We start from the raw sequence: 13273 nt of genomic DNA, 5'->3' as shown, positions 1-13273 counted from the left end.
GATTAATGTGTAATTAATAACAGAGAACAAGAACCATTGTATACAGTTTGCACTTAGCTATTTTAACTTGTATATAATTCCTATCAAACCTGCACAGTTTGTAAAATAACACTGGCTCTCACAATGCATTAGGTGCCTGGAAGAGCTCGCAGGTTGCGAGTAATGGATTTTCATTGATTTTCTTTCTGGATAGATTCCATTTGGTCAATAAGATCCCAGACCCTGATGTGTATGATTTCAACTCTCCCTCCGAAAGTGTACAGCGAAGGTAACCCAAGGTGTCATGCCACATGCCTGGATGCATTTGCAGCTGAAACATTACTCCTTATGTTTTCCAGCCTTTTGCCTACACCCATGCCTCGCTTCCATAGAAATCAGAAGGTGCAGAATGTTCTGCAGGCTGATGTAGTACGAAGGGCTCTGGTTCAGGTGTTCTAATAAAGAGATGCAAAAAGCAGATTATTGCTGGAAAGGAATGCCAATAAAATCTTTAATCCCTGGTGTCACCCGTTTCTGAAACAGATTACTTTTACAAAATATTGTTTTGTATACTGTCTTCACGGGCACATCTTCACAAATACAAACACGGCATCTTTAACACTTTTACCCAGAAAAATAGTTTCAGGGCCTGATGTTGCAACGTTACGTGGATGTGACCACGGGAGGCTGCAGCGGACCGTCCCCAGTGCCGGGGACCACGAGGAACCTAAAAGCTTACAAACAGGCGCTAATCGCAGGCTGGCACCGAGGCCGGAGGAACGTCCCACGGGGAAGCGCCTGGTCCCACGGGCGTGGGCGGGCGGGAGCCGCCCGGGGAGAGGCCACTGCCGGCGGGCACCCAGCCCGCGGGGAAACCCCCGGCCCCACAGGGCACACCCGGCCCCACGCAGACGTGCCCGGCAGCGGGGGGCAGGTCCCAGCCCAGGGGGCGCGGCCGGGGAACCGCCCTCCGCCCGCCCCGGCCCCGCCGCCTCCATCCTTCCCTCCCTCCCGGCGCGGAGCACGGCGGGGCGATGTGGCGGTATGTCAGCAGCCGGCAGCTGGAGGGCTTCCGCCGGTACAAGGTAACGGCCAGACCCGGGGGTCGCGCAGCCCCGAGGCCGGGGTGGAGCGGGGAGTGGGGAGTGGGCGGGGGGCAGCGGCCCCTGCTGCGGCTGGTCCTCTCGGTTGTACGCGTCCCGGCTCCCGTTTGCTCCGCTCTGCCTGCGGCCCCGGCCGGCCCCGCCATCCCACCGCCTCTGGAGGGTCTGCCGCGATCCCGGCTGTGCCCCCGCGGTCGGCGTGCACCCGCAGGCTGGGTGTTCTGCACCTGGCCGGGGTCTTGCTGCGGTCAGGCGAGTATGAGAATAGGAACCGGGTGTTTACGAAGTGGCAGGTCTCGGTGGAAACAAAGTTAAATGGGTTTTAAGTGAGTGGCAAAAGCCCTGCACGTTTGAAAGAAGCACAGACTAGGTGTAGTTGGATATTTCTGTAAGAAAGTGTGCGCTGATGGTGCTTGTCTGGCTCTGTGCACATTCTTCATATGCAGGAGTTGAGAAATAAAGAAGAAAGCCAGGAAAAAAAAATCTTATTTTAAATAACTGGAACTAAACCTCATGTTTGCAAATAAGATATTTGCAAATAAATGCAGAATTCAAATGAATGGTTGGATCATTAGTTATTTTGATTTACCAACGTTATGTTGCAGACTTTGGAGATACCTGGGTTTTGTTCCCAGGACATTGCAGGTGTGTTGCAGGGGATTATCTGAGTTTGCTTTGGTTGAGGTGCAGTTGTCTGAAATGCGCAGTGCCACCCTGCTAATACACCCTCACCCCACACCCTGTTGAAAGTATGAGAGCACACCACCTTCTACCAGCACAACACCCAGCCTGTTATTTTGAGTTTCCCAAAGCAGCCCCTACCCTGTGCTCCCCGTGCTTCTTGCCTTCTTGTTTTTACAACACACACTCCCGGCCTGGCCTCCAAACAGGGTGCTCAGCTTCTCCTGGCTCCTACCAAGCCTTTCTCTTCTCCAGGCTGGCAATACTGCCTGCTCACTGCAGGGTGGATGGCAGTGGAGTAACTGTGGTTACAAGAGCCTTCTCCAGGTCGCTTACTAGGAACTTGTTAGGCACAGCAGCATGTTAAAATGTACCAACCTGTTTGTGTGTCTCCAGTGTGAGTGAGATAAAACATGCTGCAAGCTGCATCTGGCCGCTGGGTGTTAAGTTGCACAAGCCTGTGCTTGAACAGTGGAGCCGCAGACTTGACTGAGATCACTGGAGGAAAAATAAAAAGCTATTTTTGGCATAAACTGACATTATTATTTAAGTAACTTTCATAAAACATTTGAGTTTATAGTAAAAATACAAGGAACACTTGCATGATGTTCTTCCTTATCCCTTGAATGAGAGTAGCTGCAAACAAATGCAGATGGGGAAGAATAAAAACAATTTTTAAAATAAATACTTGTAATCATTGTGTACTGCTTCTGAATTACAGGGCAAATGGTTACCAAAAGACAGATTCACATAGCAAAACATTTCAGTTGAGTGCACTAAAATTACTTTGGTTTCTTTGGAGCATTGTGTGTTAGATAGCTTTCTTAACTATAGGAATTAGCCAACACACTTGGGAAGTATGTGTTCAACTGTGTTCTGGAGAACTGTGATGAGTACAGGTTTTAGAAAGCTGAAATCAAATAGTCAGTTCTCTATTATCCGAGGTGACTTCGGACTAGGGCATTCTGGAAATAAATCCAAATGACACGGATTACACCCAGAGAAATAAAGCTGTGTGAGGTCAGTGCTTCTGAGCTGGTGGGGTATCTGCACTGTCCTCATGGTGCTCCATGTTGCAGGAGGACAAGGCAGGTGATTGCAGCTCAGTGCATTCCTGAAGTGCTGCTCACAAGGGGTTAAAGTCCTCCAAAAATGCTGAGGGAGTGCAGCAAACAGACACTAATCACTGCCACCATCTCTTCCTTACCTCATGCTCTGGCGCCCAGGGCTGCCACCACAACCACAGCTTTTTTTCTCACGGCCTCCCAGGCCTGGAACATAGAATAGAACCATAGAATCATTTCAGTTGGAAGAGACCCTCAGGATCATCAAGTCCAAACATAACCTAACTCTAGCAGTAAATCATGTCCCTAAGAACCTCATCTAAACACCCTTTAAACACCTCCAGGGATGGTGACTCCACCACTTCCCTGGGCAGCCTGTTCCAATGCCTGACAATGCTTTCTTGAGGAAATTTTTCCGAATATCCAATCTAAACTTCCTCTGGCGTGACTTGAGGCCATTTCCTCTCATCCTCTCACTTGCTACTTGGGAGAAGAGACCAACCCTCTCCATGCTACAACCTCCTTTCAGGTAGTTGTAGACAGTGATAAGGTCTCCCCTCAGCCTCCTTTTCTCCAGGCTGAACTGCCCCAGTTCCCTCAGCTGCTCCTCATCAGACTTGTGCTCCAGGCCCCTCACCAGCTTTGTTGCCCTTCTCTGAATTGTCTCCAGCACCTCAATGTCGTTCCTGTAGTGAGGGGCCCAAAACTGAACATGGGATTCAAGGTGGTGCCTCAACAGTGGCATGATCACTTCTCTAGTCCTGCTGGCCACACTATTTCTGATACAAGCCAGGATGCTCTTGGCTTTTTTGGCCACCTGGACACACTGCTGGCTCATGTTCAGATGGCCCTTGACCAGCACCCCCAGATCCTTTTCTGCCAGGCAGCTTTCCAGCCACTTCTCAACCTTATTGCCCTCTGGCTGCCGTCTCTTTTGCTCTCCCCTTCAGCCTGGGTCCTCACCTCATCCTGCTCCTCCAATTTTCCAGCCTTGCTGAGGAGATTGCTGCCACCATTGCTGCCAAATACACAGGACTGGACCTAAACTCAGATTACTGTGCCCAGCAGACACAGGTTAGCTCTTTTTACAGCCACCTGAATATCTCTGTAGCATGTCTCCTGCTGGATGCTGTTCTTGAGTACAGTGGAGGGATATACGGGTTGGCTCTGTGAAAAGCTAGATAATCAATGGAAGGATGTATTAGCACATGTTCAATATTGAGCCAAAACTATTATATGTATTGCTTCCAGACCTGAAATGTGCCTAGGAGACTATGTAGAGGCATCCATCTCTCTGTTGTGCATCCCATTACAGCATTATATTTACACTAGTGTCAGTGGCTTAATGTGCCCTGCACTTTGCAAAATTTATCCACTGAGCTGACCCAGGAGCTGATCATATCACAGCTTAAAAGAATAATTTGTTTAATCAACTCCATTTCATAAAGGTAAATTTGGCCTATAAAAAATACTATTCATTTTTCAAAATTTTCACCCAGCTGAACTCATTTCTCTGCCATGAATGCCACAATTGTATGTCTCAGCCGCTTTCTGTCTCATGTTTGCAATTGGAGGAGGGCCTTGGCAACAAAACAAGTACAGTTCTTTGCGAAGGGAATGGCAGACCTAATGAATGCAAAGACTTCAACACCCTTTAGCATCAAGTCCATGTATGTTATGCTTTTGAAGCAAGTTTTACCCAATTACCAGCCTTTGGTTTACATCACAGAGAGATCCCAGAGCACAAAAAATGAATGAACCTAAGCCAGATGTACCAGGAATGCACAAGTACACCCTATACATTCAGTCCATGGTATTGTACTGGAACCAGTTTGATGTAAAACCTTGTGGAATCCTTAATGGCATGGACGTTGGATCCTTAGGCCTAGCTATTTCGCTTTACAAATCTATTCCCATTTTTTCCTGCGTGTTAATGGGGATTCAGAGACCCAGCTTTCCTTTTTCTGCTCAAAAGCACACAGAGAACAGGCAGAGACGTCTCGATGAGGCAGTTCAGATGCAACAGCCCTGGGTATTGCTGCTGTGATAATTCTCCCATTTTCTTGCCTGTGGGCAGATGGGCAGGTACTGATTTCAGGACGGTTGCATGCTCAGGTGATTTGCTGCAACTATAGAGCAGAACAAGCCGATTGGATTTTGTGCTGTTCCTGAGAATCTAGAGTGACACAGCCAAAATGCTACAACCAACTGCAATTGCAGCACTGAGGTAATATCATTCCTACTTTTATATTTTTGTTGTCAGCATTTTGCAGTTCAGAGGAGCATCCATGGAATTACACAGCTGCCTTTTTTCCACCTGTTTGGGTTTCTGTTGTAAACAAGCAGTTCTGAGACAGCCAGGTGATGAGTACTAATAAAAGTAGAATTTGGTTCTTTACCTTTATCCTTCTCTTCTCACCAGAATGCGATACTGTTGATGATGAGCTCTTGTTGTCATTGCCTCTTCTCATCACTGCAATCTCAGGATTTGCCTTGCAAATCTGCCTTTTCTACAATGCCTATGAGCTGAGATTTTCCAAGCCAGAAAACCTGGATAAATTATCCTCTTTCAGAATAACAGAGATCTAAGGACAAACAATAGAGACTTGATTCAAAGAACAGGCCCTGAAAAAGGTGATTATAAAAATCAGAGATAACATTAAAAAGTAAGGTCTAAGGTTCTACATTTTCAGGTTGGTATGACCACCCTGTTTCTACCCTCTAAGCCTTTTTTTAGTGGGTAAATCCCTGTGTAGAGAAGGGATGACCAGTAAATGAGTTATGCGTGATTTAATTTCAGTGAGACTTCTGATACTGTCTCATATTCTCATAAGTAAAGTAGGTAGAAGTAAGTAAGATTACATCCGTGCAAAATGGAAATACATTTCTCTAACGAGTAATTTTAAGTTCTCTGGCACAGTAGGAGGTTCTATCAAAAGGGAATCTACCTGCAGAGCTGTCTCTCTGTCCTGGCTCCATTGCTGTTCAATACTTTCGTTAATTAACAGAAGGGAGATTACTGTTGTAAAATTTTCATGTGATACTAAAGCACTTTGAAGAATAGGCTTATGATTTAAATGTTCTTGAAAAAGGAACATAATGACTAGAAATCAATACAAAGAAATTCAGTAAACAATTTACAGTGGTTAAGGGAAAGAAAATCAACATTTCGAACATAAAATAAGAGACAACAGACTGCAAAATAGATAGCTGGGGATCAGTGTGTCAGCAATGTTGTGGCTGTTACAATAAAGAGAAAAAAGCTCTTAGGTGCGAAGTGTAATAAATGTGTCAAAGGGTTACATATACTGCTGTAGCCGATGTACTGATCAGGTATCAGCTGGAATAATGTGTTCTGCTTGCTTTGGCACACAGTTTACCATCCACAGAATGTCATCAGGAATATTAAGAGGCTTAGAAAAGATGAACTGTGAGAAACAATCTGAGTACTGTGGGAGTGAGAGCATAACAGGCAGATAGTCTTCATGCATGCTTTTATCAAGAAAGACAGTATGTAAATTGTGGCTGCATAAAGAGAAATTTAAGGCAGCTGTTATGTCAGTCTTGTGTTGATAAGGATATTTAAGTGCTGGAACAGGTATTGGGGGGGATTGTGTGATGGTTTTATCAGTCTTAATAAATGGTTCAATTTCTCTCAGGGAGGATCTAAAATCTAGTGCTAAGAGTTAATAAACAGTTGCTTACACCTTTTTAGCAAAGTTATGGATAATGTGTTCTATTTTAATCTGCCAACATGGTCATTTATTGCAAGCAATTGGAAGCCTGTGGCTCATTATCTCATGGTAACTTCATCTGCTTCCTGAAGATCTCTCAAATATGATTCTGCATTAGGTGAATGTGCTGGACCAGAAGATCTCTCACGTTACATCCCAGTCCTCATTTTGGTAGGTTAGAGAAACAAGATCAGATGTGTGATGATCATGTTTCAAGGCTTGATTGTTTCTCTCGAACTGACTCACCAAAAAAGCAAACTGTGTTGAGCATGATCTAGAAAATTACTTTCTGGAAGTTCAGGATTGGTGCAGTGTGGAAAAATACAAGACTGGATTTCTCCTAAGTCTTTATGCATTTCCAAGGCTATGTGTGTAACTATGAGATTTAGAAACATAGTGGGTTCTGCTTACATTGATCAAACGGGAGTTTCCCTTTTGACTGGTAGCACAAGGATTTTACACGACTTTGGAAATTTAGGACAGGAGACTTTCATTTGCGTATGTATCTGGAACTTTTTAGGAGACAGTAAATACCATTCATGATTGTGCATGGACAATTTGATACATATTGAGTACAGTCTTTATTATATAGTGATTTTGCAGGTTTATTTTTCCTAAATTTTAATTCCAAATATTATTTTAAAACAGTTGTTATAATCAGTTTTATCTGCTGTAGTTAGCTTTTGTGAACCACCTAATTTTAATAAAGCCCTTGACTATTTGAGGCAGTGAAAACTAATGTTTTCCACCTTGCACACAACCAGTGAGTCAACAGCCCACTGTTCTACAAATAAAGTCTTGCAGTCTTCTTCATATTACTTTCATGGATTGGAAGTCTAGGGGTATAATTAAAAGTTGTTGAATAATATGTGAAATAAACCAAATCATTCATTACCCTGACATTTTCTGTAACTGTATTCATATGTAGAAGAGTCGTGGGCCGACTGAATTACATAATTCTGAAACACCATCTTTGTGCACACACCATTTCTTATTCCTCATCCTGTTGCAATGGTAGCTGCCATAATGTAGCATTTCTAGACTTTTTACAAAGCCATACAAAGGACAAGGGTCAATGGCTTTAAACTGAAAGAGCAGATTTAGATTAGATATAGGGAAGAAATTCTTCACCATGAGGGTGGTGAGGCACTGGAACAGGCTGCCCAGAGAAGCTGTGGATGCCCCATCACTGGAAATGTTCCAGGCCAGGCTGGATGGGGCTTTGAGCAACCTGGTCTAGTGGAAGGTGTCCCTGCCCATGGCAGGGGGTTGGAACTGGATGATTTTTAAGGTCCCTTCTGACCCAAACCATTTTATGATTCTAAGAGCTTTGTAATCGTTATTTTCCTTCTACATATCATATATTAATGCTAATGAGCCAACAGCGTAGTGAAATCACATCACAGAGATGCTGCATTTGATATTACTTGCCGCAGGACTTTTTCCCAGTGATGGTGTAACTGTGTGTGTTTTTGAGTGCCACATTACACCCATGAGCTTGCAAAGGTTCATTAGATCACTTTTGGGACAAATACACTGGATATAAAGAGTTCCATGCCTTGTTGAGTCTCATAAAAGTACAAATAACAACAACATAATTTCACTTTATTGCTTTATCGAGAGATGTTAGTGTTCTGAAGTACTTATTGGATTTGTATGTGCAGGATCTGCATATATACACATTTAGGTACTCATATGTATTATTTTTTGTTTTTTATTAACTTGTGTTTTAATAGAAGACTAATTGCAAAGATTCATCTGTGATTTAGATGTGGATTATTTGTTATAAATCTAGGAGTACAACTCTTATAAGGATTGTTTTGCAAAGGGAGGAATTGGGTTTTTGGATCTTTCTGTGAAATATCTCCTCTCTTATTTGTTAGGATAGTAGATCACACCACCGTTCAGCGTATGTGGTACAGATCCCCTGTTTAGCATCCCCCATGAAAACTGCAGCCCACTTTTAATCTGTCTGCCCTTTTGGGCCTAGAGCAGTTTCTTTGGGTTCCCCAGAGATTTAGGTACACGATCTGGCAGAGCTCCAGGTGTGTGGGAATTTGGTCTACTCTTTGATCTTTAAAGGGATGCTGGTGCCTCTGAAGACACGTTTGTACACGCACAGAGATGTGGTACAGAATCTTACTGTCTTTATCAACTGTAAAAGACAAATCTACACAAAAAATACATAGAAATCAACTTCCTTGCCATGCTAGAACATCTTTGAATAGGGATGGGTAAGGATCTGTTTGTGCAGTTCCTTGAGAGTGTGCAGGTCTTGCTTTTTAGCAGAATTTGTACTTTTGCCAATCTGGGTGAGACTTTAGTTTTGTCCCTTCACAGTAATGAATGTGCATTAGCCTTCTGTTATCCCTTACTCAACATTTAATCATGTTTCTGTGTTGTTTTCCATCATTTTGGCTTCAATGTTAAATATTTGGAGGTTTCACATTAAACAGAGCCTTTTCCTGAAGATAAGTGAATCAACAGCTTTAATATGACTACTGTTGATTGAAAAATGGTTGCTGACTTCCAATATTACCCCCTCTCCAACTTTGCCTGGTCTGGGTTCCTAGAGTCCTGTCGGTAAAGTATCAGATACATCTAGTCTCATATAGTGAGCAAGAACCTAAGTCTTGGGGCCAGCACACTAAGACTTCTTGCCCCAGAATGTGCTTCTCTCTCAATTGTAGTGTGTCTCTGATGTCTCTCATAGATCCCACATTTCAAGCATAGCTGCTCTGCAGATCCATCAGCCCCTTATTCCTGGCAAATGGGACGGTGGCAGGCTGGAAGCTGAACACAAGCTCCCAGTGTGCCCTGGTAGCAAAGATGATCAACAGCATCCTGGGTTGTTTTAACAGTAGCACAGCACATTAGGTAAGGGGTAAGTAATTTCCCTCTGTTACTAAGCCGTATCTAGAACAGTGTGTCCTGTTTTGGGTCCCCAAAACAAGAAAGACATCAACAAACTGGAGCAAGTTCAGCGAAGGCCATCAGAGTAGTTGGAGCTTGGAGCACTTGTCCTGTGAGGAGATGCTGAAAAACTGGGACTTGTTAGGACCTGGAGATGATACATCATCAGGAGCACCTAGCAGCAGCCCTCCAGTACCTATGGGGAAGTCTTTGAGAAGATAAGTCAGGTTTTTTTGTAACCGTGCATGGTGGAAGACAAGAGACAACAGGCAAAAGCTGAGATATCTTCATGCTGGAAAATGGAGAACATTTTCCTCAAGAGCACAGTGAGGCAGTGGCACAGGTTGCCCAGGGAGGTTGTGTGGTCCTCATCCTTGGGGCTTTTCAAGACCCAGCTGGATAAAACACCAAGCACCTGATGTGAGCTCCTGGCTGAGCCTACTTTAAGGAGGTAGGACTAGAGACCTCCTGAGATCACTTCTGACTGGAATCATCCTGTGATGCTAACCCATAATTTGATACTAGCCCATGTGATTTGAGGCAATGACACTGCTCTGCAGGCAAGAGGATGTGCCACTAGCAGGCATGACTCCCTAGGAGCAACCTCACCCAACCCACAACACTGGTGCACCGTGACCTCATAGACATGAGTTGACATGTATCTCCATTAGGTGACAGGATGTGGCGTGTGACCCACTGCATGTGTCAGGATTCCTAAAGATGGGAAGGTCTGAGTGATGTGTACACACTTACAAAGAAGCATCCCCAGGACAACAGTTTACGTAATAACAGCTTGCTGATGACTTATACAAACCAGAACTATTGATTTGCCCAAATCATCACACTGTATTTTGAGTATTCTACTAGGAGCAGTTTAAGATGGAAGGAAAATTTAACCCCTTTTCCTTGCTATAGATAGGCATAGGCTAATGGAACTGAACGAGGGCAAAGTCAAGGGGAAGACAATGGATCAGGAGCCTGACTTGCGCAGCCTCTTCCCTCACAGTGCAGCGACATCCAGCCCTGGTACAGACAACATGACCACCAGTAACAAGAGTCCACAACCTCAGAGCCCCAAAGAGACAAGCATTTGCATCTGAGGATGCGATTAGATGCCAACTGCCACCTACTCTTTTTCCAGGCTAACTTACTAACCCTGCTCATTAGTTTCTACTCATCCGTGATGTGCTTCAGCCCTAGATGTCTTAGGGGTTGATTAACTCCTGGACTTAGGTATTGGTGACCTAATAAGAAAATATCTATATGTATACGGATGGGGGAAAAAGGCAGAGTAGTCCAAACTATGTAAGTAATAGGAGATACTATAATAAGCCTAAGCCATTATTTATGAATAATTAACTAAATTATGCTATGATGTAATTTTATTATTAGAAATAGCAGGACTGTGTTTTGGAATACATCAGCACTTTTAAACTGCTGAACATTTGGAATTCATTTGGCATCCACAATGTTGTATAGCTTTGTTGTTTTATAGTGTACTTCTCTTCTTTCCCTTTATGAAGCTTTTGTTAAAACCCCAAACTGTGTCCCATAACATCTACAAACCTGTAAAAATGTATATAAAATAGAATTTAAACCCACATGTTTAATGTATTCTAGGAATCTGAAAGGTGGAGGGAAAATTGTTACCAAATGTGTCAATATTTCAGTATTTTCTTGTGTGGTTCCAGAAGTGTAGGATACCAGAGAAGGAAAGTTCATGTTGCATGTTGCAAATTCCACTTGCCCAGAAGGCAGATTTCCCACCAGGGTCTCCTAAATAACAACTGGTTCATGCCCTAGATTGGGAGGGTCATTTTGCAGCCTTCAAAAGCAAAAAATCTTGTCTAATGCAAAAGAGAATATTCCTTGCCCAATCTATCCTCATTCCTTCTATCCCCTTTCCTGTCAGCTGCAAAACACACATGGTGCGAAACAGCATTACCAGAGAGGATGCAATCAAAGAAGCCATAGGAAGGGAGTGGTAGCTGTCAGACAGCCATGGTGGCTGGGGGTGGTGGGGGCAGCCCCCCCTGCCGACCCACTGGCAGAGGCTCAGCCAAAAAGTTCCAGGGACCAGGGCTGGCACCCTCAGCACCTGCAGCCTCTGCCCATGGCACCCAAGAGAGGGGCCACCCACGCTGCGCTGGCCCTGGGAGGGGTAGCTGGGTCATACGCAGTAGACAGTAAAGCCTCATTGCTTGCTTAAATCTTTCTTTGTTTTATTTTAAAGGTAAGCTGTGGAACATCAGTTTTTTAAAGCTTTTCCATCAGCAGATCCCTCAAATTTTTCTGGTTGAGATATAGGTCCCTGTGTGTAAGTATAGGTCAAATGACAACAAACTTGCATTTTTGCCTGCTGGAGAAGTGATCAGTCCAGGTGGCATTCTGGAAATGTATCATCGTGCAAATATTGTGGAAGGCCACCCTGCAGAGTTATTATTTTAAATAGATTACTTGCTTAAAGACCATAATTTTGACCGTTTCGAATTTAATGGATTGATTCTCAGCTGGTTTAGGCTGTCTTCTACTACATAATGAAAAGTTAAAATAGGAGGAGGAGAAAATGCTTTGTTCCCCCTCCCCCCTTTTCATTCATTTTGAACAGCTGTAAATGACTACATGTTCAAAACCCATTTAAAACTTTGATAACGCTTTAAAAGTTGGGTAACACTTTGAACCAGTTTTAGAGTGAAGGAACAAGGTCATTTATGTGGAGTAAGGTGCAGGGGAAACTTAACTGCGTTTCAGCTGCTCTCATTTTGGTGTTTCACCCCACAGAAAATATGGAGCACCTTATCCTTTTACATTTACACAGAGGTTACTTCAATTCATTAAATACTGATAATGAAGTAATGGCGTGCACAGGTACATCTGCTGTGGTGCATCATGAGGCAAAACATTACTTGTCTTGTAGTAATTTCTTTATGTTTTCTCACCCTTGCTCTTTTGCTATGTATTGTTCACTAATAGATATTTTATTTATTTATTTAATTTTGCATATGAAACACAAATACAATGAATGTTTGACTTAAAAGAAGGTTCCCCAAGCCTGTAGGACCATTGAGAAGTTAGAACATCAGCACAGATGTACAGCTGGGGCTCTTCCATACCTCTGCCTGACCTGGCTGAGTTTGCTTGAAGGAAAAGGGCAGTTATCACAATATTTATGTGCTTCATCTAAGTCTTTATGCCATCATTAGATGGTTCTCATATTTTCCGCTTGGGAACAGCTAGTGTATTCTTCCATGACAGGCATCTAACTTCACATAAAATATTAGAAGGATCACAGGACCATATAATCAATATACTGCAACTTAAGCCATGATTACTGTATATATAGCTGTTTTAAACATTAGTTTGTCTGAGAAATAAGCTGTTCAGCCTTTACATTTTTAATAGACTTCTTTATTTCCTTTTGTAAAAGTGATCTCAAGTATAAAGTTGAGCTAATAATGGCAGACTTTATTGGAATAAACTGGTATTGCTTATGTATATGTATTATTATGTATATATATAAATACATATATACGATACCTCTAACAACATTGTGGCTGTATCCTTTGCGATATACTCTTAGGATGAATCACAGCCCATCTGTGCGTCAGTCTTCCAGTGTATACAATGGAGATAATAAACCCTGTGCTGATTCATGAAGTTAATGAAAAATTAAGATTTTCTGATTTCTGGGCAGGAATGTGAAGTGTTGCAAATTTGTTGCTACTAATGTGAAATTAAAACCTACAGAGTCGTTTTGATGCCAACAATTCAAATGTAAACAATTCACAACAATTTTACT

At 43.1% G+C, this 13273-nt stretch overlaps 1 protein-coding gene across 3 annotated transcripts in view; it reads left to right on the top strand.

Annotated features, from left to right (window-relative positions):
* Positions 1-933: 933 nt before the first annotated feature.
* The window catches only part of LOC102084222 (ethanolaminephosphotransferase 1), a 58204-nt gene continuing 45864 nt past the window's right edge, over positions 934-13273 (top strand). The window contains exons 1-2 of one of the 3 annotated variants that reach the window (XM_065053476.1): positions 1009-1064; positions 3817-3901. In XM_065053476.1, coding sequence (XP_064909548.1) covers positions 1024-1064; positions 3817-3901 — 126 coding nt within the window. In that variant the 5' untranslated portion in view covers positions 1009-1023. Of the gene's footprint in view, positions 1065-3816; positions 3902-3977; positions 9926-13273 lie in introns of those variants that run through there. The other 2 variants (XM_065053477.1, XM_005505819.3) reach the window with 2 other exon arrangements.

Source organism: Columba livia, chromosome 2 (genome assembly GCF_036013475.1).
Source record: "Columba livia isolate bColLiv1 breed racing homer chromosome 2, bColLiv1.pat.W.v2, whole genome shotgun sequence".
Classification (NCBI taxonomy): Eukaryota; Metazoa; Chordata; class Aves; order Columbiformes; family Columbidae; genus Columba; species Columba livia.
This window is presented reverse-complemented; position numbering and strand designations above follow the sequence as displayed.